The 20,668-nt window shown below is 34.9% G+C and overlaps 1 protein-coding gene across 1 annotated transcript in view; it reads left to right on the forward strand.

Annotated features, from left to right (window-relative positions):
• Nucleotides 1–20,668, forward strand: part of Cc2d2b (coiled-coil and C2 domain containing 2B) — a 97,306-nt gene that overhangs the window by 31,863 nt on the left and 44,775 nt on the right. The window contains 10 exon segments of the mRNA XM_046450348.2: nt 588–765; nt 3,824–3,974; nt 4,889–5,033; nt 6,967–7,105; nt 8,148–8,351; nt 10,127–10,219; nt 12,387–12,478; nt 13,523–13,704; nt 18,496–18,614; nt 19,288–19,397. Coding sequence (XP_046306304.1) covers nt 588–765; nt 3,824–3,974; nt 4,889–5,033; nt 6,967–7,105; nt 8,148–8,351; nt 10,127–10,219; nt 12,387–12,478; nt 13,523–13,704; nt 18,496–18,614; nt 19,288–19,397 — 1,413 coding nt within the window.

Genomic DNA, 20,668 nt, shown 5'->3' on the forward strand with positions numbered 1-20,668 from the left:
AAAGTAGGTTTCAGGGAAGTAACCTAGTTTGTCTCTCTGATCTTTGGGTTCAGAGAAAGAATGGCTTCTCTGCTGTCTTGTGCACAGCCCAAAGCCTAGGAGATTTACGAAGACCTTTCAAGAGGATAATAGCAGGCCTATTGCCTGTTGCACAGCTTTGAAGTTATTGAAAACACTGTGTGTGCGTAATGTGTCTTATGAAATTTAGAAAACAGATGTAAGTTGTCCCCTAACCCCTGCCCCATGACCAAGTTTCTCACTTTTCTTCTCTTACAGAACATTTGGTGGATAAATGCAGTAATCTGTTATAATTTAGTAAAATAAATAGCTAAATTATCTATAGTACCATGATTTTTTTAGTTCTTTTTCTATTTTTGAATATATATATATATCTATCTTAAAAACATCTGACTTGGAAGGGGAAACTTTTATCCACATATAGGCAGATATTATTTGACTTAAAGATACCATTCGTTCTCTAAAATAACTATCTTTTTAACATACTAAGATACATTTTGGAAAAAAAAAAGATATTTTATAACCATTCTGTTTTCCATGGGTCATTTAAAGATTCATTTAATTTTTAGGCAAGAACAAAAGAGAAGAGCCAAAATTCAGAAGCTTAAATATTTTCTTAAAATACTTTACAACAATAAACAAGTTTCTTGCACTTCAGTATCTCCTCTACAGCTTGATTTTAAAGTAATGTTTCAGCAAATTTTCAATATCCAGTTAATATATTGGCCTGAAACAATTTGCTTGGAGGTATGCCATTGTCATTACTTTTGTATCTTATTTTTTGCCATGCATAATTTTTCATGTTAGCTACTGTTATGTGATAAGTTATTTTTATATTAAAGATGGGTTTTCTATAGTTAACAATGTGTATATAATTAATAAATGCATATTCCATCTCTCTTATGGCCTTTTACTTCATAAATACAAAATTATTTTATTTGTGGTTAGTCCTGCTAAAATTCCTGCCAATCCTTGGTGTGCATTATTACTGTTCATTCACAAGTGAGTTGGAAGAAGGCTGTTTAAAATATAATAAGTTGCATATCTACTAAGAACATTGAGTGATTTCTATACATTTCCCTATCCTTGATCTGATGGCTTCAGTATTGCTGTATTTTTTCTTCATATTTTAAATTTTGATCCCTTTAAAAATCAGGTGAAAAAACATACAGGAGACTCCTGATCCCAGATCAAAGACCACTTGTACTAAAAGCAGAAGAAAATAGGATCATTTAAAAATTGGGAACAATTAATAAAGTTAGACAATAAGTCCTTGTGGCTAATGTAGGGGTTAAATTTGAAGCTAGACCTAAAAGTATTTATTTATTTATTTGTTTTAAGAGGGAAAAAAGATTTATTTGTGTGAAGGTAGAGTTTGGAGTGTGGAGAGAATTATAATTACTAGTCTAATTTAAAATTATTTTTGTAATGCCTAGAAAAATTTGGTTCTATCCCTGATGAGTGCTTTATTCATTATTTATTTACCCAAGTTTCTATCACCTGCAATATCCTTCTATTGAAGTTCCTACGTTAAAAATATGCTGAACAAGCCCAACACAGTGGTCCGTGTCTGTAATCCCAGCTACTCAGGAGACTGAGGCAGGAGGATCACAAATTTGAGGCTAGCCTTAGTAATTTAGTGAGAAATTACTTAGTAATTTGACTTGATCAAAATAAAGAATCCAAAGGGTTAGAAGTGTATATTGGTGGAAAAGAGCCTCTGGGTTCATTCCCAGTATCAAAAAACTATGTTGACCAGACTTCTTACCATTGCCATCAGTGGTGTTAAAGACTGTCTCTGGGAAACCTCACTGGGTAGAAATCTTTTGTTCACTTCAGTTATTAATATATCTTATTTTTCACATAGACAGTAAGGGACAAGGTGATCAAACATTTATATTTCAAAGCACAAAAGGAGAAAACATGAGTAAAATTTATGTAGAAGAACTATAGAGCAGAAGTTTGAACTTTTTGTAACCAAGACATTTTTATGAGGTGTACAGTTTTCTCCCTGAGGGAAGTGCAAATTTTTCTTTATTTCTTTGTTTTTAACTCATCAAAACAAAGTCCTGTCTACATTAACACAGGCTCGAGAAATAAGATGATATTTTTCCAAAGGAAAAAAAAAGAGGTTTTATTTGTTTGTTTTTTACTTCCTTTCCTTTGTCTTCTTAGAAGGTAGAATGTCTCCTGTAATTTTTTTTTTTTAGGGTTTCAGCTATCTTTGCAGTGAATTTCTAACAGAATATTTCTCTTGATATTTTTCTGAGTCAGAGATCAAGTGGTTCTATACCAAGACTGACTGTGCTCTCAGTTAAGAATAGGAGATTTTAAGGAGCTTGAGAAAGGTAATCCAGTCTGCACTTTACCTTCCTTGCTTGCAACTCCTCTAGAACTTTTTTTCAAAATGGTCTAGAGAAGTGAATTAATTTGTCATGCCAGTTAATCAGTCATAGGAAAATGCTGGTCACTAAGGGTTTCAGAGGTTCAGTCCATCGTCAGCCAACTCCATAGCTCTGGACCTGAGATGACACAGAACATCATGGCCAAAGAGTGTGGCAGAAGAAAGCCACTCAGTGATAGGCAGGAAGCACAAAGAGAAAGCACCAGGTGGAATTCCTTAGCCCTCTCCAAGGTCTGGCCTCCCACCTGTAGTCTTCAAACCTGGATTTGACAGTCCACTGAGAATGCATCTGCATACTCTTAAGCAAATTGATGAGGCTGATGTATAAAATCAGAATGCCAATTCAACATCTGAATATATTTATCTGTTTATTTTCTTTTTTTAATTAGTTAATTTACTGATATACAATAAGAAATTTATTTCATAGACCCACGACTCCTACAAACGAAACTTTTTTGCATTAGGAATGCCTTTGTCAAAGGGACCAGTGTGTTGGCTTAAATTCATTCTCACCAGGAAGTAGCAACCACAAGAAATATTGATCTCTTTGTCTTTCATTTTTCTTGTCTTCTTGACTAATCAGCTATCCTTTTGATTAGCTTCCTTCCTTATCTTTCAAGGAGCAGCCCTACCCCCACCCCCATCTTGGTTTTCTTCTTTTAGACCACTTATCACTGTTTCTCCAAGTACTGACAACACAGTCTAGGCCAAAAATAAGACTTTTCTATTGAAAAAGAGTTAGGTTTCTAATGATGGCAGTGAACTTATAGGAAACTCTATAGAAAGCACAGTGTATAGAATCACAAGACCTGAGTTTTATGCCCAGTGTTCTCTGGGGCTGTCTGCTTAGTACCTCCCTTTTTCTTCTTGTAGAACTTTCCTTCCTCCCCAGCTCCCATAACTTCTTATGCTTGTGCTTGGATTTCATGAGCCAATAACTCTTACTTTTTCCTAAGTAATTCAACCTAGATTTCAATCACAATAAAAACTAATATAGTTTTGTATGAGGTTTCCATTTTTTTATTTGTAATGTGAGAAGAATAATATAAGAACTTTAAAAGTGCTATACAAAGGTAAGGCATTAGGGCATTATGTTATCTGTACACAAAAGTCAGGTTATTAGGGTATTATGTTATATGTATATTCTCAATACTATATTTGTAAGCCTCATATTCTGCTAATTTTCTATGAAACCAGCAAAAGGCATTACACTTCTAAGGTCACATGATTATCTACTTTCCTTTTAATCCTGTGAATGAAATCTTATTGAACAATAGCTGATTTTTAGTCTAGTATTTTAAAAAATGATATAAATATCTTATTGATGGTCCTTGTATTTTTTTCTTTCACTTTTCTGTTTTGTATTTTCAGTGAGTTACCAACCATTTCTCTTATATTTAGGTTTATGAAAAAAGTAAAAGGACAAGTTTACTGGCAAAACTGTACTTACCTTTACCTAAAAACACCGAGGTGAAAGGCAAAAGTGTTCTGGAATATATAGAATTTAGTTCTGATAAGCTGGTAATTCCCGTGGATGAAGAAGTAGGAAGTAGTGAGTTTATTAAATATGTTTCTTATCCCCCAATTTTGTGCATAAGTAACAAATCCTAAATGATCCTAAGGGACTCCAGAACATGTGAATTAGTCTTCAAACTGTGTAGAGCATGGAGAAAGAAAAGAGGGTAGGAAGAAAGGAGGGAAGAATTGAGAAAAGGACAAAAGAATGAAGGGATGTTTCTGTCCATTTATTTTTGCACCGATTTTACTTTTTGTCTGCAAGTATATTTAAGTTAGCACATCTCTGAGAACATTCTTTCCTTCTTCCCAAGATTTCTTTCTTTCCACCCTAGGGATTTTTTAACCACTTGTGCCCATCTGGTGAAAAGAAAGGAGCTATGAACAAATGAACAAGGAAGAGAAACAAGAAAATAAATAGTAAAAGAGCCTGGAAAGGACAGAGGATGAGGAAGAATGTAGTCTGCCTGGAGTCCACATGAAGCAGAAAAACAGGGAGAGAGACTGAGGACTCAGAAAATTTAGGGAACACTAGGAACTTAGCACAAGTTTCAAGTATGTTTTCTGGAGATGGAGAAAGAAAAAGTTGAAAGAAGACTCAGGAATGTAGAGAAAGCTGGAGAAAGAGTAGCTCACATGCCCCTTTTCTGCTGCCAATGGTCCGTTCTTGCTGGAAGCCATTCCAAGAAAGAATGGTTATGAAATTTCCAGGCATAAGAAAAGGAAAACAGAAATGCTCATCCCTGTGTATTTAGCTCAATATTTCCTTCTATTTTTTGTAGTCTGCCTGAACCTGTTTCCCTTGAGGTACTTTAGAGAGGAAATGAGGGAGTGCAGAGATAAGAGCGGGGGTCAGCATAAAACTTTGTGTTCCTAGAAGAAATGAGGAAATGTGTTCTAACTGTACATGTTCTAAAAAAAATCATGTTTTTAATGCCTTTTATAAAACAGATGTGCCTTTCCTTCTTGAGGGAAATGAAACTGAAGAACTTTGTCTTTTGACATCAGGAAAACTTAGCTATTCTCTTTCATGGGCCTTAGATGAAAATGGTATTCCTCTAACACCTATGCCACAGTCAAGATCTGCATACTGTAGGTAAAACATGTTGTCGGCATCCTCCTCCTCGTCCTCTTCCTCTTCCTCCGCCTCCTTCTTTTCCTTCTTCTTCTTCTTTTTTTTTTTTTGTGTGTGTGTGGTTAATGAACTTTTATATTTCAAAAAGAATGCCAAGTCTCAGCAAGGCATCATACAAAATGTGTGTGTAAAAAAAGGGAAAACCCAAGCAGCAGTAGAAGCAGTTTACTTTATTTGGATGTAGATTTATTCCTTTATTTAAATCACTCTACTAAGTCATTAAGTACATTTGTAAGTAAGAGAATGTATTAATGCTTAGGATGTTAGCCACATGGATAATGAGAAATGCATTTCCATAGCACTTCATTTGTAGGCAGCCAAGACACCCCAGAATTTTATTTCTGGAACTTTTAAATCTCCTAATCATTCTGGATTAACAAAGAATCATTTATGCATTATCACTTTGATGGAAGGAAAATCCTAGAAATTTTATTCTTGTTCCAAGAAATACACATGCCCCTTGTGTATTTCTAGCTCTCCATATGCAAAGTGAACATCTTAAATCCTCGATTGGTCTTGAGCCAAGAGACTGTGTTACTCACTTGGTGTCTGATTGGACAGGGATTTTGCCACAGCCCACAGCTGAACACCTAATTATAGAAAGCATCTGAGGGAGTCTTTGTAATCCAACCCTGCAGTTTTTACTACTTTAGTTTTTACTACTAATATTGTGTTCTTCCCTGAGACAAATCATGGGATTATATTGAGATCCAATAATAACTTCTTTTCTTTAAGAGAATATAATGGGTATTCTATTCTAATACAGTTAAGCTTTGCCTCTGGCCCTATTTTCTAGGGTATCTGGGCCAAGATCATTCTTAGGAGAAGCTAATTTTGTTACATGATTTCAGGTCCAAAAGATTTCTTATGACAAACATCAAAATAATTCAACCATGAGGGAAGAAACATGAAGTAAAGGAAAGGGAGACCACTTGAACTTCACCTATGTAATTGGCTTACATCCTACCATACCAGACATTGTCTGTATTAATAAATCCTTCAGAAGACTCTTCACAGAAATACAGAAATATGAACCGATATTGATGAAAAGAAGACAATATAAAATTTGTGTTTATGTTTGGCCTGAAGCATTATTGAATCTGTGTCAGAACTGTGTTTATGGAATCTAAATTTATAGTTGAGAAATTATGAATCAAGTTCTTTACAGAAGGGATCTTGGAAATCCAAATTCTTCTGCTTATACATAATGAAACAGATCATTGTGAAGAGATTAACTGAATAATCAATGGATGTAAAGAAATCTTTAGAGTTGAATTCCTTTTACACTTAGCCTATGGCTAAAATCAATTATGAACATATTATGAATCTAGCCTCAATATTTGAAGATAATCTCATGTGATCAAAGATCCTCCCTTAGACCATAGTGCCCACATTAATTACATTGTTCTCTGTTATATTTTAACTACAACAATATAGCCTAAGAGTTTTTTTTAAATATTGTGTACTTCCTTAATTTTGCTTAAGCAATTATTTGAATTAAATTTTAATACTGTGCATCCTATGAAAAGATAATATTTAATAATTTTATTATGCTTAGGGTTTATAGAATACAGCCAATAAATACCATTCATTTAAGCATCTAATGTATTTTAGCTATTCCACAGAGTGAATGACAAAGATGAATTTTTATAGAACTTATCTTTTAGAATCTTGTTGTCTCTTAATGGAGAGTAGACATTTAATAAAAAGCTATCATGAAGAAAAAATGGGAGAAAAGTTAGGAGAGATATATATCTAATCCTTCCATTTTATCCTTAAATGCAAATATGGATATATTTTAGATTTAAATACCCAGAATAGGTAAGTGTTAGCCTGTATAATGATGTATAACTTGCATATTATGTGCAAATTCACAAAGTATTTTCTCTGTTAGTGTGTTAAAGAATGTAGATGCAAGAAGCATTCCTGGAATTCCCTGGCTAGTCAATGCACAGAAACTTTTTGAATGGGCAAATGAAGTCAGAATTGATCCAAATAATCCAGAATATTCTGATTTAGTGGAATTTATGACAGTAAGTTATAGCAAATAACAATACTGTAATTATACTCTATTTCCTAAGCTCTACTGCCTTGTACTTTCCCATAGTTCGCTGTATATTTTTCTAGGAACTAGGGATCATATGACAGTAAATTTGAGGACAGTTTTCAGCTATTTTACTGTATTGTTAAGGTAATTAGAAATTTAGCAACTAAATAATTATTACTTTAGGCCTGATGGATTGTATTCTGCCTCTACTTTCAGCCCACAGCACATTCAGCAGGCCAACCTTCAGACTAACATCCATGGTACATCTGTTATGTGCCAACCATATTATTAGACACTAAAAATATCAAGATGACTTCCCTCAAACTCCATTATCTGGTCACTTTGATTTGTCCTTATAGTCAACTGAACTGCTCTGTGTACCTATATGAGTTTTCTTTATACCTATATTCATGCCATTGCATGAAGCGGGCATTCGTAGTAGCTGTCTTACCCACCCTGTAAGTCCAATTTGCATTAGACCTGTATTCTTTTATTTTTTTTCTTGCCTTCCTGCAGCCTTTCTTTTGACTCTTCTGCCTTTTATTCATTCGTGTATTACATGTTTCCTGGGGGAACCACAGCTAATAAATCTTTGTCTCTCTGATGGCAACTAGTCATGCATTTGCATTTGCGTATGTTGAATAAAGCAACACCATTAATTAGATTATTGCAACTAAGTTTTCCTAGATCAGAGCTTCCCAACTGATGGGCAGAATTGGCTACAGGTGGACAGAAATATTGATTCTTCCTCAACTTTTAGGGCAACCAGCTAGAAGCACTCTCATCTTTTCATTCTGTGTGCAATATGAATTTTTTCATTTTCTGTGTGAGAAAAGGTTGGGAAGCCTTTTAAGCTGGAGTCTGTATTTTTCTGGTCTTCTACACAGATTTACTTGTTCCATTCCCTACATATTTTGTGAATCTTAACTCTCACAGTTGAGGTAGAAGGGGAAATAGTGTTTTGAAATAATCTCAAATTTTAAAAAATAATATTTTAAGGAAAGATTTTACATTTTTGTGTCTTACAGTATATGAGATATAAGGGACAGGATATTTCAAATTATTTCCGTCTTGAACAGTTACAAGATGAATTTAACTTTGTTTCTGAAGAGGAAATGAAAAAGAGTAAACGTTTCCAGCTTTTGCAGCTTAGAAATGCTGGTCAATTAGATGTTTTCATTTTGCAGCAAATTCCTCTCTATGATTCAGAGATTCCAGATTTAGTCTTCCAGGTACTTGGTTTTTATTTGAATATGATTTATTATATGAGAAATTAATATTTTTTTAAACCCATCTTAATTTCTTTGTTAGTATTTTTTGGGGGGGAGTCGGTACCAGGGATTGAACCTTGGGGCACTCAACCACTTAGCCACATACCCAGCCACGTTTTGTATTTTATTTAGAGACAGGGTCTCACTGAGTTGCTTAGGGCCTTGTTTTTGCTGAGACTGACTTTGAACTCTCAATCCTCCTGCCTCAGCCTCCCAAACCACTGGGATTATAGGCGTGTGCCACTGGGCCCAGCATTGTTAGTATTTCTAATCTGTAGATAGAGTTTTCTCCCTTCTCTTTATGCATCTCCTAAATTCCAAAAAGTCTTCAGCTTGCTTTTTAGCTTAGTGTTCTTGAGACAATCTATTTAACAGCCAAAATCCTTTTTGTGTATTGTAAATTTATGTAACTGTTTTATTTTTGTTATCATAAAATGCATTACCAATTTAATAACAGCTTTGGGGGACTGAGGAGGGAATATAACTATAGTTAAGTTATACATTTATTATAAGGCACATCTCAATTTCAGAATCTTTAAGATGTATGTGTGTGTGTGTATATATATATATATATATATATACACACACACATATATATATGTATATATAACTATATATATTTATAATTTCTGTGTCCTCTAAGATGTATATACATATATATATCTTATTTGACAGTGTGCTACAACTGGCTGACTCCACCTGGTGAGAGCCTATCATGTATACCTATTCCCAACTCTATTTTAGTGATTTCATATTGTTGCTTTAAATCTGTTCATGGCCGAGTTTTTATGCTATAAATCAACAAATGCTATAAATTGGAGCTTCTCCTCCCAGTTAGAAAAAATTTGTTCTTAAACATTTATCAACATAACACTAGTCTTATAATAGATGAATTATAAGAGATGTTTCCTATAAAAATAACCAATTGTATTGTAACCCTAGCACCTGCTCTTGCTAAGAGGTAGTTCATGAAGAAAGGAATTATTTTTCCATCTCTGAATAAAATGCCTGTGCAGAAGCATTACCACTGCAGGGTGATGTCAGCAAAATTAAATAAGACACCAGATTCTGATGTCCACTCAGCCACTTAGAGGATACAGAAACAAAATCATACAGGGCTGGGCTGGGGATGTGGCTCAAGCGGTAGTGCGCTCGCCTGGCATGCGTGCGGTGCAGCCCGGGTTCGATACTCAGCACCACATACAAACAAAGATGTTGTGTCCGCCAAAAACTAAAAAATAAATATTAAAATTCTCTCTCTCTCTCTCTCTCTCTCTCTCTCTCTCTCTCTCTCTCTCTCTCTCCCCTCTCTCTCTCTCTTTAAAAAAAAATCATACAGGGCTCATTACATTTAAAACTCAAGTTGCACCAGGCATGGTGGCACCTATGATCCCAGCTATGTGGGAAGTCAAGACAGGAAGGTCTCAAGTTGAAGGCCAGCATGGACAACTTAGCAAGACCCTGATTCAAAATATAGAATAAAAAGTGCTAGGGATGTAGCTCAGCAGTAGAGCACCCCAATCACCAGTACCACATACAAAAGATGACCTCATCCCAGAAGCAATTATAGTATATAGTCCTAAACTAAAAAGCCAATTCTCAGCAAAAGAATTGTAATGTTTTCTCCCGTCAGTGCTATAGTGTGACCACTTTCCTCCTACATGTGAACAGAACTGGATAGCAATATTTTATTGCAGCAGGTCATATGTGAAACTAACTTAATTCTCTGTTTATAGGAATATGAAAGTCAGGTAGAGAAGGATATGTCCATTTTAGATGTGAATTCTATTACTGCCCAAAGGATTACTTCTGTCAATTTTCTGAAAAAGGTAACAAAACAACACAATATTATCAGTATTTTTGCATTTGTTTTTGTGAAAACTGGTGTTCTGTACACATGGTATTATATAGACTTCCCTGAGAGCCAGATGTACAAATCCACTTATCATCCCCTCTTTCTAATCACAGTTCCTTTTTGGAGCTAGGTTACTTCCTGTCCAGTGAACTCATTGTTAAAACACATCCCAATCTTGAATAGGAATATTATAGACATCCCAAAGTTCATTTGGAGCACCCCACATCACCAGAAGGCATATTTTATCACAGTTATATCAAAAACTTGGTTGTGCTTTAATAATAAGTCTGCTGTTCTGACAAATATGAGAGATATGAGAGAACTCATCCTTCTTATCCCTTCTCTCTCTCATACATATATTAATATTTAATGTATATAATATATATAGTTTAACATATATTAACAGATATATACATATATCTTTTAATGTTTGGAGAAGCCCAGGAGGGAGGAAAGCAGAGGGCAAAAGATGGGCAAGAGAGTAAGAGAACAAGTAATGCATACAGGAATCTTGGGAAGGAATTTTATTAAATTTCCGTCCCTGTGAAGACTTCTTTGCTATGTGAGGATGGTTAAAGCTACATGTTTGGTAGGTTCATATAATAATTACTATAATTACAGATATTTTAGATTTGACCCTGGAGGCCTATTATGGCCATAGGTGCTTAATTCCTTCCTTTGCTCTAGGGTTCTTTAAGTGTTTATTGTGTGACTCTATAAATTTTGTGTGGTTCTATTGAAGGAACTCATAAGACCCGGAGTTGTGTGCACTTTACTTCTTGTTGCTTTACTGGGATCAGTGAGGCCAAGGCCAGGATTATAGCAGTAAAGAATGAATGGAGTCCCAGCAATCTCAAGGATTACTAGATAGATTTTTGCTGAAATGTTTGCATCTAAGAGGCTAGTGCATCTTCTCAATCTGTCCCTTTCCTTCATTTATTCAGTGAATATTTATTGAGTATCTACTACAACCTCTGACCTCTTGGAGTTTGTTTTCTGGTGGGAGAAGTCATATATAAACAACATATTATTAGTCTCTCAGCGAGTAAAACATACTAAGAAATGAGGAAATGAGGAAAAGAGTTCTGTGTGTATGTGTGGGTGGGGTGGGTGGGGGTATGCAATGTAAGTTGATTACAGAATCCTTTGATAAGGTAATATTTCAACAGTGAACTTGTACTTGTTTAAACCTGAAAGTGGCCAGGAGTTTTTTGGGAAAGAATATTCCAGGCTAATGGAACCACATGTGAAAATTCTGAGGGTAAAGCGTACTTGGCCTCTGAGAGAAACAGCAAGGAACCCCATCTGCTGGATGCTAATGGAGAAAGGAAGAGAGTGAGCAGCCTTTGGTCCAGTGGGGTCTGGTTCATCTTCAAGGGAAACAATTTGTTGCCCATGTGGCAGGATAATTTTATGTTTTTTCCCATTCTTCTACCACTTCTGCCTCATTTGATCAGGTAATTAGGCTCTAGGTTACATGTCCCTGGAATGATTTGTAGCAGGACAGAAAGTAGAAAATTGCAACCAGAAGCTTCACTTACTGGTTTCATATCTGTAAACCTAAACCCATTATTAAGGATAGAACTAAAGGAGAAAGGGAGGGGTTTCCTCAGACTTAATAGGAGACTAAAAGTAGTCTTTTGAAGAACCAAGGTCTGTTGCAAGGACTTAGGGAAATGGCTCTGTTCGGGCATTGACTTTCTAGCCAAGCAAATGGAATGAGAGCATAAGATTGACAAAGAAAATACAGAAATGTGACCAGATGTCTTTGAGTTTGTAGATTAAGACTCATGTGCTAGTGACATATAGAAATGAGCTCACAGGGCAGTCATCTTCTCTGGTGAAGAGTAGTTCTGGCTATGTATTCTTTGAGTTAGATGGGAAAAAAATGAGCAAGGCATTTAGGATGAGATGTGATGAACACAGAAGGGGAAAATGAAAAAAAGTGAATTTGCTTTAGTGTGACAGCGTATGTTGGGGATGATTTTAATAATGGTAGCAAACAGAACCATATTTTCACTCATCTAAACTTCCTATTTGTTGCTAGCAAAAATTAGGAGTAAAATATGCCAGAAATATTATAAATACCTAACCTTAAAATACAAATAATGCATTTCTTTAAATTTTAAAAACTTTTTTAGGTGAGAAGATCAATAATGAAAAGAATCATCAAAATTAGCAAATATAGCTTGCCAGATATTGTGGCTGATTATGAAGAAATTGTGTCTGCAAGGTACTACTAAAATTATTAAGTATGAAATATAAACCTGTGAGCTAATACCTTCCAACTCCTCTAAGTTCTCTACTTTTTATATTAATAAAGTCACATATCAAAAGATAACATTTCAGATCATAAAGCAAGAGGTAGAGATTTTAAAATATATTTGGTCACTTTACAGTTGCATTTTAGAATATCTACGTGACACGTTTGTAATGGTATAGTACTTTAGGGAAGTTTGTCACCTTCTCCTTATTGATAGTTTTTAGGATATGAAAGAAATGCCTTTGTCTTAAGTCCTAAGATTTTCTTATTTTGAGACTGCTACTGGGCTACCCATTGCTGGTAGCCTGTAATTTCCCCCATCCGAAAATCTGAAAATCCTCAGCAGCGCAAAGGCACTGAGACCTGAAGCAGTTGGGGTGGCCTTTGCTGCAGCAACTCATTTTTCATGTTGTCCATTTGTTAAAGTTAAGGGTAGGAACAGGGAGGTAGCAAACCTTCCTGGGGCCATGTGCAAATTCTTGGTATTACCAACAAAGTTTTAATTTCTTTAAGATGCTGAAATCTATTGAATTTTATTTTTCAGTCCTTGGGGAAAAATGAGTGTAACTCTAGAACTATAATTCATGGATCTATGTTGGCAGGGCTGTCAGTTTATATAATTAACTCATTTCAAAGGCTTGGAAATTTTTGAATATTCAGTCACTTTCGAGAAAATGCTTCCTAAAAAATTGAATCATCTTCTGAAAGTTTATCATGCTTTAAGTCTTTATTTCTCAATGTCTTTGCCTCTTTTTGGACCATGTTCCCGAAAGGCATGGAGCAATCACATTTTCTCTCCAACAAGAGGGAACAAAGCATCTCTTCCTTTTTATGCTCAGAAAAACAAGATTTCTTCCTGGGGTTTAAAACAACTTTATCCCCCCTCCATAATGGGGAGAGTGTGGTTCAGAATAATGGTCTTATTTTCAATTAATCAAAAAAAAAAAACCAAGTAACCTTATCAACTATGTTATTTTGTGTATGTGAGGCTAATCATTTTTTTTTAATCTTTAGCCAGTTGACATATGCAATTTGTAAGTTTCTTGAACCACGAAGAAGGTTAAAACCTTGGAGGAAAGAAAGGAAAAAAGTCACAGCACAGAATATCTCTGATGGAGATATTAAGATTCTCATCCGAATACTGAGGGCATATAATATTCCCACCAGGAAAACTGCAGTTAGTAGTAGGTAAGGCAGTATGCTCCAATTTATAGAACTGCAAAAAAATCAGTTTTAAATGTGATAAATTTCCTTGCTTTCTTATTTGTGAAACTTTTGCACTTTGTTACTACTCCATATACATAAAATAAATGAAACTTAATATGTTCATTTAGATAATCAAACTAGCTTTCTGTTTCAGTTTTCAGAAGTTTGAGACTCCTGAAGTAAATTTAACATGTATATTTTAGGGGTATTTGCACCATGCTCACTTTCCCATGCTATATCAAAAAAAAAAAAAATTCCTTTCATCTCTATTCCCTGTTGTGAAACTTCTGGAGCTTCTACTGCCAACACCATTCCATGCCATTGTCACTTCTCAGTGTTGGAAGCAGAGAGTTGAAGAGAGTAGGTGGGATACAAATTTCATTTTATGAAATGTGTCAGGAAAGCTAAGGAACAAATGTGGAATGCTTTATGAAATCAGAATTGCCACAGTTGTACCATTCTATTTTGGGCTTAGTGAAAGTAGGATTTTACTCATTTCTTTTTTTTTTTCTTTTTTAACCTTTTAAACAGGGCTTATTGGCATACCCCGTTTTTTTCTGCATTTTTAAAAAATTTATTTCTTACATACAAGACAATAGTGGAGTGCATTACATTAACAATTATCCATTCACAGCACAATTTTTCGTAAGTCTGTATATAGAGTATGTTCACGCCAAATTATGCCATTTTACATGAGCTCTTTTTTTTGCATTACAATTCTTTTTAAAATTTTTTTTAGTTACACATGGACACAATATCTTTATTTTGTTTATTTATTTTTATATGGTGCTGAGGATCGAACCCAGGGTCTCTCAAGTGCAAGGCGAGCGCTCTACCACTGAGCCACAACCCCAGCCCCCACAATTCTTAATATACCTTTATACCACAATTTATCATAGGATTTTACTCATTCTTCAGTATGCAGTCACTGGGTTTATCTACTTCTTGCAGAGGATATGCAAAGTCAGAATGTATTTCATAATGAATGGTCAAATTAAAATATCATAAACGTTAAGTGCTCATGTATATTTAGTGTATTCTGGATATTTAGTGTCTCCTATATTTAGTGTCTTTTATGACTGATATATTATGAATATTTAGTACCCAAGTGCCTCAAAAATATTAGGTGTCCCTGTCTATGTTTAATATGATATACTCCACTTGCTTATTTTATTCTTACTATAACTCATGAATTTAACCTATGAAAAACAAATATCCAGGTGCAGTGGCACATGCTTGTAATTGGGAGGCCAAGGCAAGAGGATCACAAGTTCAACAATTTAGCAAGCCCTTAAGCAACTAGTGAGATTTTATCTCAAAAAATAAATAAATAAAATGGATTGGGGATATAACTCAGTGACAAAGCACCCCTGGATTTAATTCCCCAGTACCAAAAAATAAGAACAAAAACCAAAAAAATTCTTACATTAATCTATATTTAAAATATCCTAAAGATTTTCCCCAATGTTTTATGAACTACATCTTATTTATTAATGGAATTCAATGTTCTCAAAACAAATGTACATTTCCAAGGTTGTTTTGTAAAATAAGGACATATAAAATCATCACTATTTTCTAAAATCATTTTGTTGAAGAAAATGGTAACACCAAATAAATAGAAAAAATATATTCTCAAAATATAACTTGTTTATTTTTCTCCTTTTGTTGAATACCAGAGAAAATTTTGTCATAGGCTGGATCCAACTATTAGTTGAGCATTTGGGAGCTGCTTTTCCTGAGTACTAATTATCTCTAACCACTGACTTAGACTATGATAAAAACTGCAAGATCCAAGCCAGGGGGAAAATTACCCAGTCCTACCAAACCTAATATTAAAACTAATTAAGTTGATCTGTATGTCTGTTTTGGTGTCAATACCATGCCATTTTTGTTACTATAGCTCTATAGTATAATTTAAGGTTGGGTGTTGTGATGCCTCCTGCTTCACTTTTCTTGCTAAGGATTGCTTTGACTATTTTGGGTCTCTTATATTTTCCAAACGAATTTCATTATTGCCTTTTCTAGTTCTGTGAAGAATGTCATTGGGATTTTAATAGGAATTTCATTAAATCTGTATAGTGCTTTTGGTAGTATGGCCATTTTAACAATATTAGTTCTGCCTCTCCAGGAGCATAGAGGTCTTTCCATCTTCTAAGGTCTTCTTTAATTTTTTTCTCTAGTATTCTGCAGTTTTCATTGTACAGGTCTTTCATCTCTTTTGTTAGATTGATTCCCAAGTAGTTTTTTTTTTTGAGGCTATTGTTAATGGAGTAGTTTTCCTAATTTCTCCTTCTGTAGAGTCAACACATTTGATATATGTGTTGATTTTATAACCTCCCACTTTGCTGAATTCATTGATGAGTTCTAGAAGTTTTCTAGTGGAATTTTTTGAATCTTCTAAATATAGAATAATGTTGTCAGCAAATAGTGATTGAGTTCTTCTTTTCCTATTTGTATCCCTTTAATTTCTTTCCTCCTGTCTAATTGCTCTGGCTAGAGTTTCAAAGATGATGTTGAATAGAAGTGGTGAAAGAGGGCATCCTTGTCTTGTTCCAGATTTTTAAAAGGAATGCTTCCAATTTTTCTCCATTTGGAATGATATTGGCCTTGAATTTAGCATTATAGCTTTTATGATGTTGAGGTATGTTCCTACTATCCCTAGTTTTTCTAGTGTTTTGAACATGAAGGGGTGCTGTATTTTGTCAGATGCTTTTTCTGTATCTATTGAGATTATCGTGTGATTCTTGGTTTTAAGTCTGTAGATGTGATGAATTACGCTTATTGATTTCTGTATGTTGAACCAACTTTGCATCCCTGGGATGAACCCTACTTGATTGTGGTGCACTATCTTTTTAATATATTTTTGTATGCAATTTGCCAGAATTTTATTGAGACTTTTTGCATCTATGTTCATAAGGGATATTGGTCTAAAGTTTTTTTGTTTTTTTTTTTTATGTGTCTTTGTCCAGTTACTATCAGGGTGATACTAGCCTCTGAATGAATTTAGAAGGGTTCCCTCCTTTTCTATGGTACAGAATAGAAGACACAGAGACAAACCCACTTAAATACAGTTATCTCATACTAGACAAAGGCATGAAAAAAAAGGCATGATTTTCACTGGATAAAATATAGCCTAGTCAACAAATGGTGCTGAGAAAATTGGAAATGCACATGTAACAAAATAAAATTAAACCCCTGTCTCTCACCCTGCATGAAACTCAATTCAAAGTAGATCAAAGACTTAGGCACTAGAACAAAGACCCTGTGCCTAATAGGAAAAAAAAGTGGGCCCAAGTTTTCACCATGTTGGCCTAGGATCTGACTTCCTTAACAAGACTTCTAAAGTATAAGAAGTAAAATCAAGAATCAATAAATGAAATGGATTCAAACTAAAAAGCTGCTTCTTGGTAAAGAAAACAATCAATAATGTGAAGAGAGAGCCTTCAGAATGGGAGAAAATCTTTACCACATGCACTGCAGATAGAGCTTTACTCTACAGGATACGTAAAGAACTCAAAAAACTTAACACCAAAACCACAAATAGCCCAATCAATAAACGGGCTAAGGAACTGAATAGACACTCCACAGAAGAAATATAATCAATCAACAAATATATGAAAAAATGTTTATCATCTTTAGCAATTAGAGAAATGCACATCAAAACTACTCTAAGATTTCATCTCATCCCAGTCAGAATGGCAATTATCAAGAATACAAGCAACAATACATGTTGGTGAGGATGTGGGGGGAAAAGTACACTCATATATTATTGGTGGAAATGCAAATTGGTGCAATCATTATGGTAAGCAATATGGAGAGTCCTCATAAAATTTGGAATGGAACCATCATTTGACCCAGCTATACCACTCCTCATTTTATATCCAAAGGACTTAAAATCAGCATATTACAGTGATACAGCCACATAAATGTTTATAGCATCTCAGTTCACAATAGCGAAATAGATAGACGGAATATCACTCAGCCTTAAAGAAGAATGAAATTATGGCATTTGCTGGTGAATGGATGGAGCTGTAGAATATCATGCTAAGCAAAATAAGCCAATCCCAAAAAACCAAAGGCTGAATGTTTTCTTTGATATGTAGGTGCTAATTCACAATAAGGGTGGGGAGGAAGCTAGGAAAGAATAGTTACTTTAGATTAGGTAGAGGGGAGTGAGGGGAGGGGAGGGGGTATGTGGGTAGGAAGGACAGTAAAATGAATCAGACATCATTACCCTATGTACATATATAACTATACAACTGGTGGGATTTTACATCATGTACAACCAAAAGAATAAGAAACTATACTCCATCTATTTATCATATATCAAAGCGCATTCTACTGTTATGTATAGCTAATTAGAACAAAATTTGCTGAGAGCCATGGCCAAGTCTGTATGGCCCCTGGCATTTTGCCAACAGTATTGATTGACAGCCCAGGCATTACTATCCACCTGGCTGCTACTTTTGAGTTCTTGCGCTACTTTGGAGTTCTCATGGGGATTCCCGGGGATTCCCCGGGAGTTCCCATTGGTTGGAGAAGTGCAGGAGGAGGGATTTCCGGAGGAGATATTTCCGGTGGCTGGTTCCTGGACAAGCCGCGGGGTGTTTGGGAGGAGTTGCTGGTGGAGTTCAAAAATAAAGTTTGTTCCTGCTTCAGTGGCTCCTCATTTGTGCCCAGCCAGACTGCGGCAAAAATTTTAAATTTTCAAACTAAAAAAAAGCAATATTTTTTAAAAAGCTAATTAAGTTGTATGTCTCTATATTGTTTTTCCTAAAGAGCCTTGGATATGCCTGCTTATTTGATGTCATCCATATCTCGCCTCAGACATAAAGAAACAATCAAATCAGTAGGCTCAGATGAGATCTTAAATGAGATAAGTATTTAACACTTCTATAAAGTATACTATTGATTGTTTGCTGTGAATTGCAACTGGTTCCTAATTGGCCTCTCTATCTCTATTTTCTTTGACTTCCAATTTACTTTCCTAACATAGTGAAGATCTTCTTTAAAAAATTCTAAGCTTTTTATTCTCTGCTCTCAGTGTCTGTAGAACAAGGTACAATCTCCTTGAAATGGCTACCAAATCTTCAATCTTCTGGCCCTTGTCCACCAACCAGCCTCAGTCCTGTCCACCCCACAGCCAAGTCTCACTGCTCCTTGTTCTACAAGGCCTCCTCTGGGTTCTTCTGCATGCAGTGGCCTCCCCACCTTCTCAACCAGTATTTTCTCTGTGATGTTCTCCTTGTTCTAACCTCAGAAACTTAATCATTCCTTGACTTTAACATATTTCTTCTGTTTTATTTCTCATGTTCCTTCATTCTTATTGGTTTACTATTTATTTTCCCCTGGTAAACTTTAAAACTCTTAAGGGAAAGTTCTATTTATCTTTGGGCCCTGGAAAGTAGCTGATGTGGAATAGGATGAATGGATGTTCATTAAGTCAGTGAATGAATACTGGCCATTTGGAAAACTAGTTGCAATCCAGTTGCCAAGTAATTTCCTAGCTTTCTACCTGTACCAACTACGTAAAATATTTCAAAAATCTAGTCAATGTTTATTATGTGTTTCAGGATACCATACATCCTTTTATAGAAGTTTCTTTTCAGCATACAGTATACCAAACCAGTACTGCAAATGGATCTCATCCTTGCTGGAATGAAGAAATTGAAGTAGATTTTATGTAAGTTGGTCCATTTTCCTGAAGCTTTTTGATTTTTTAAAAAGAAAAAGAAAATTGTTTTCCTAAGCCATTAATTAAAAATAATGATACACTTTAAACTTTGAAATTGTGAAATATTTAATTCATATAAACTAATATACATAATATATAGTATATATAAGTTCTGAAGATAGATAATAAAATAAATACCTGCATCCAGATTTAAAAAATAGAATGTTACCAATTCCTTAGAAGGCCCTCTGTACCATTACTTAACTATCCCTTTCCCAGAGGTAAAAAAAAAAAAAAACATGAATTTGTGTTTGTCATTCTCTCTCTTCCTTTATTTTACTTCATACATATTTTCCCCAACATTTATTTATGCATGTTTTCAGCTTTATACAAATTGAGTCACAATTATATATTCTTTTGTAATCTTGTTAATTTACTCAAATTATTTTGAGAGATTCATCCTTGTTCATAATTATGGTCTAGCTGTTTGTTCTGCTCTGAATGCACCCCCAAGGTTCAAGTGTTGGAAACTTAATCCCAGAGCAGCTGTGTTGGGAGGCGGATCCTAGTGGGAAGTGTTCAAGTCATGATGGCACTTCCCTCACAAGTCAGTTAATACTGTTATAAAAGAGGTAGAGGGATTGTGTTCCCTGATCTGTTCTTCTGTCATGTGACAATATAGCGTCTATCCCCTTTTGGTCTTTCAGTTTCTCATCATGTAAAGACACAGCACAAAGGCTTTCACCAGACTCCAGAAACTGGTGCCTTTTTCTTGAACTTATAGCCTCTAGAAATATGAGAAATAGGGCTGGGGATGTGGCTCAAGCAGTAATGTGCTCTCCTGGCATGCGTGGGGCGCTGGGTTCGATCCTCAGCACCACATAAAAATAAAATAAAGATGTTGTGTCCACTGAAAACTAAAAATAAATATTAAAAAAAGAAATATGAGAAATACACTCTTATTTTTTAATAAATTACCCAGTCTCAGGTATTATGTTATAGCAGCATAAAATGGGTTAAGACTGCTGTTTATTTTTTTCACATCTATATAGTATTACATTGTATGAAAACATAATTTATTTATGCTTTCTTCTGTTAATGCACATTTGTCTTGTTTCTAATTTTCTTGTACTGCAAGCAGAGTTGCTGTGGACATTTTGTGCTTATCTTCTGAAATACACGTCTAAAGTTTTTTTAATAAGACAGTGGCTCTCAAACTTTTTATGCATTAAAATCACCTACATAGCTTCTTAAAACAGATTTCTGGGTCCACCTCTCTA

Source organism: Marmota monax, unplaced genomic scaffold (genome assembly GCF_021218885.2).
Source record: "Marmota monax isolate L192 unplaced genomic scaffold, Marmota_monax_Labrador192_F-V1.1 WCK01_AAM20220418_F8-fsc00004, whole genome shotgun sequence".
Classification (NCBI taxonomy): Eukaryota; Metazoa; Chordata; class Mammalia; order Rodentia; family Sciuridae; genus Marmota; species Marmota monax.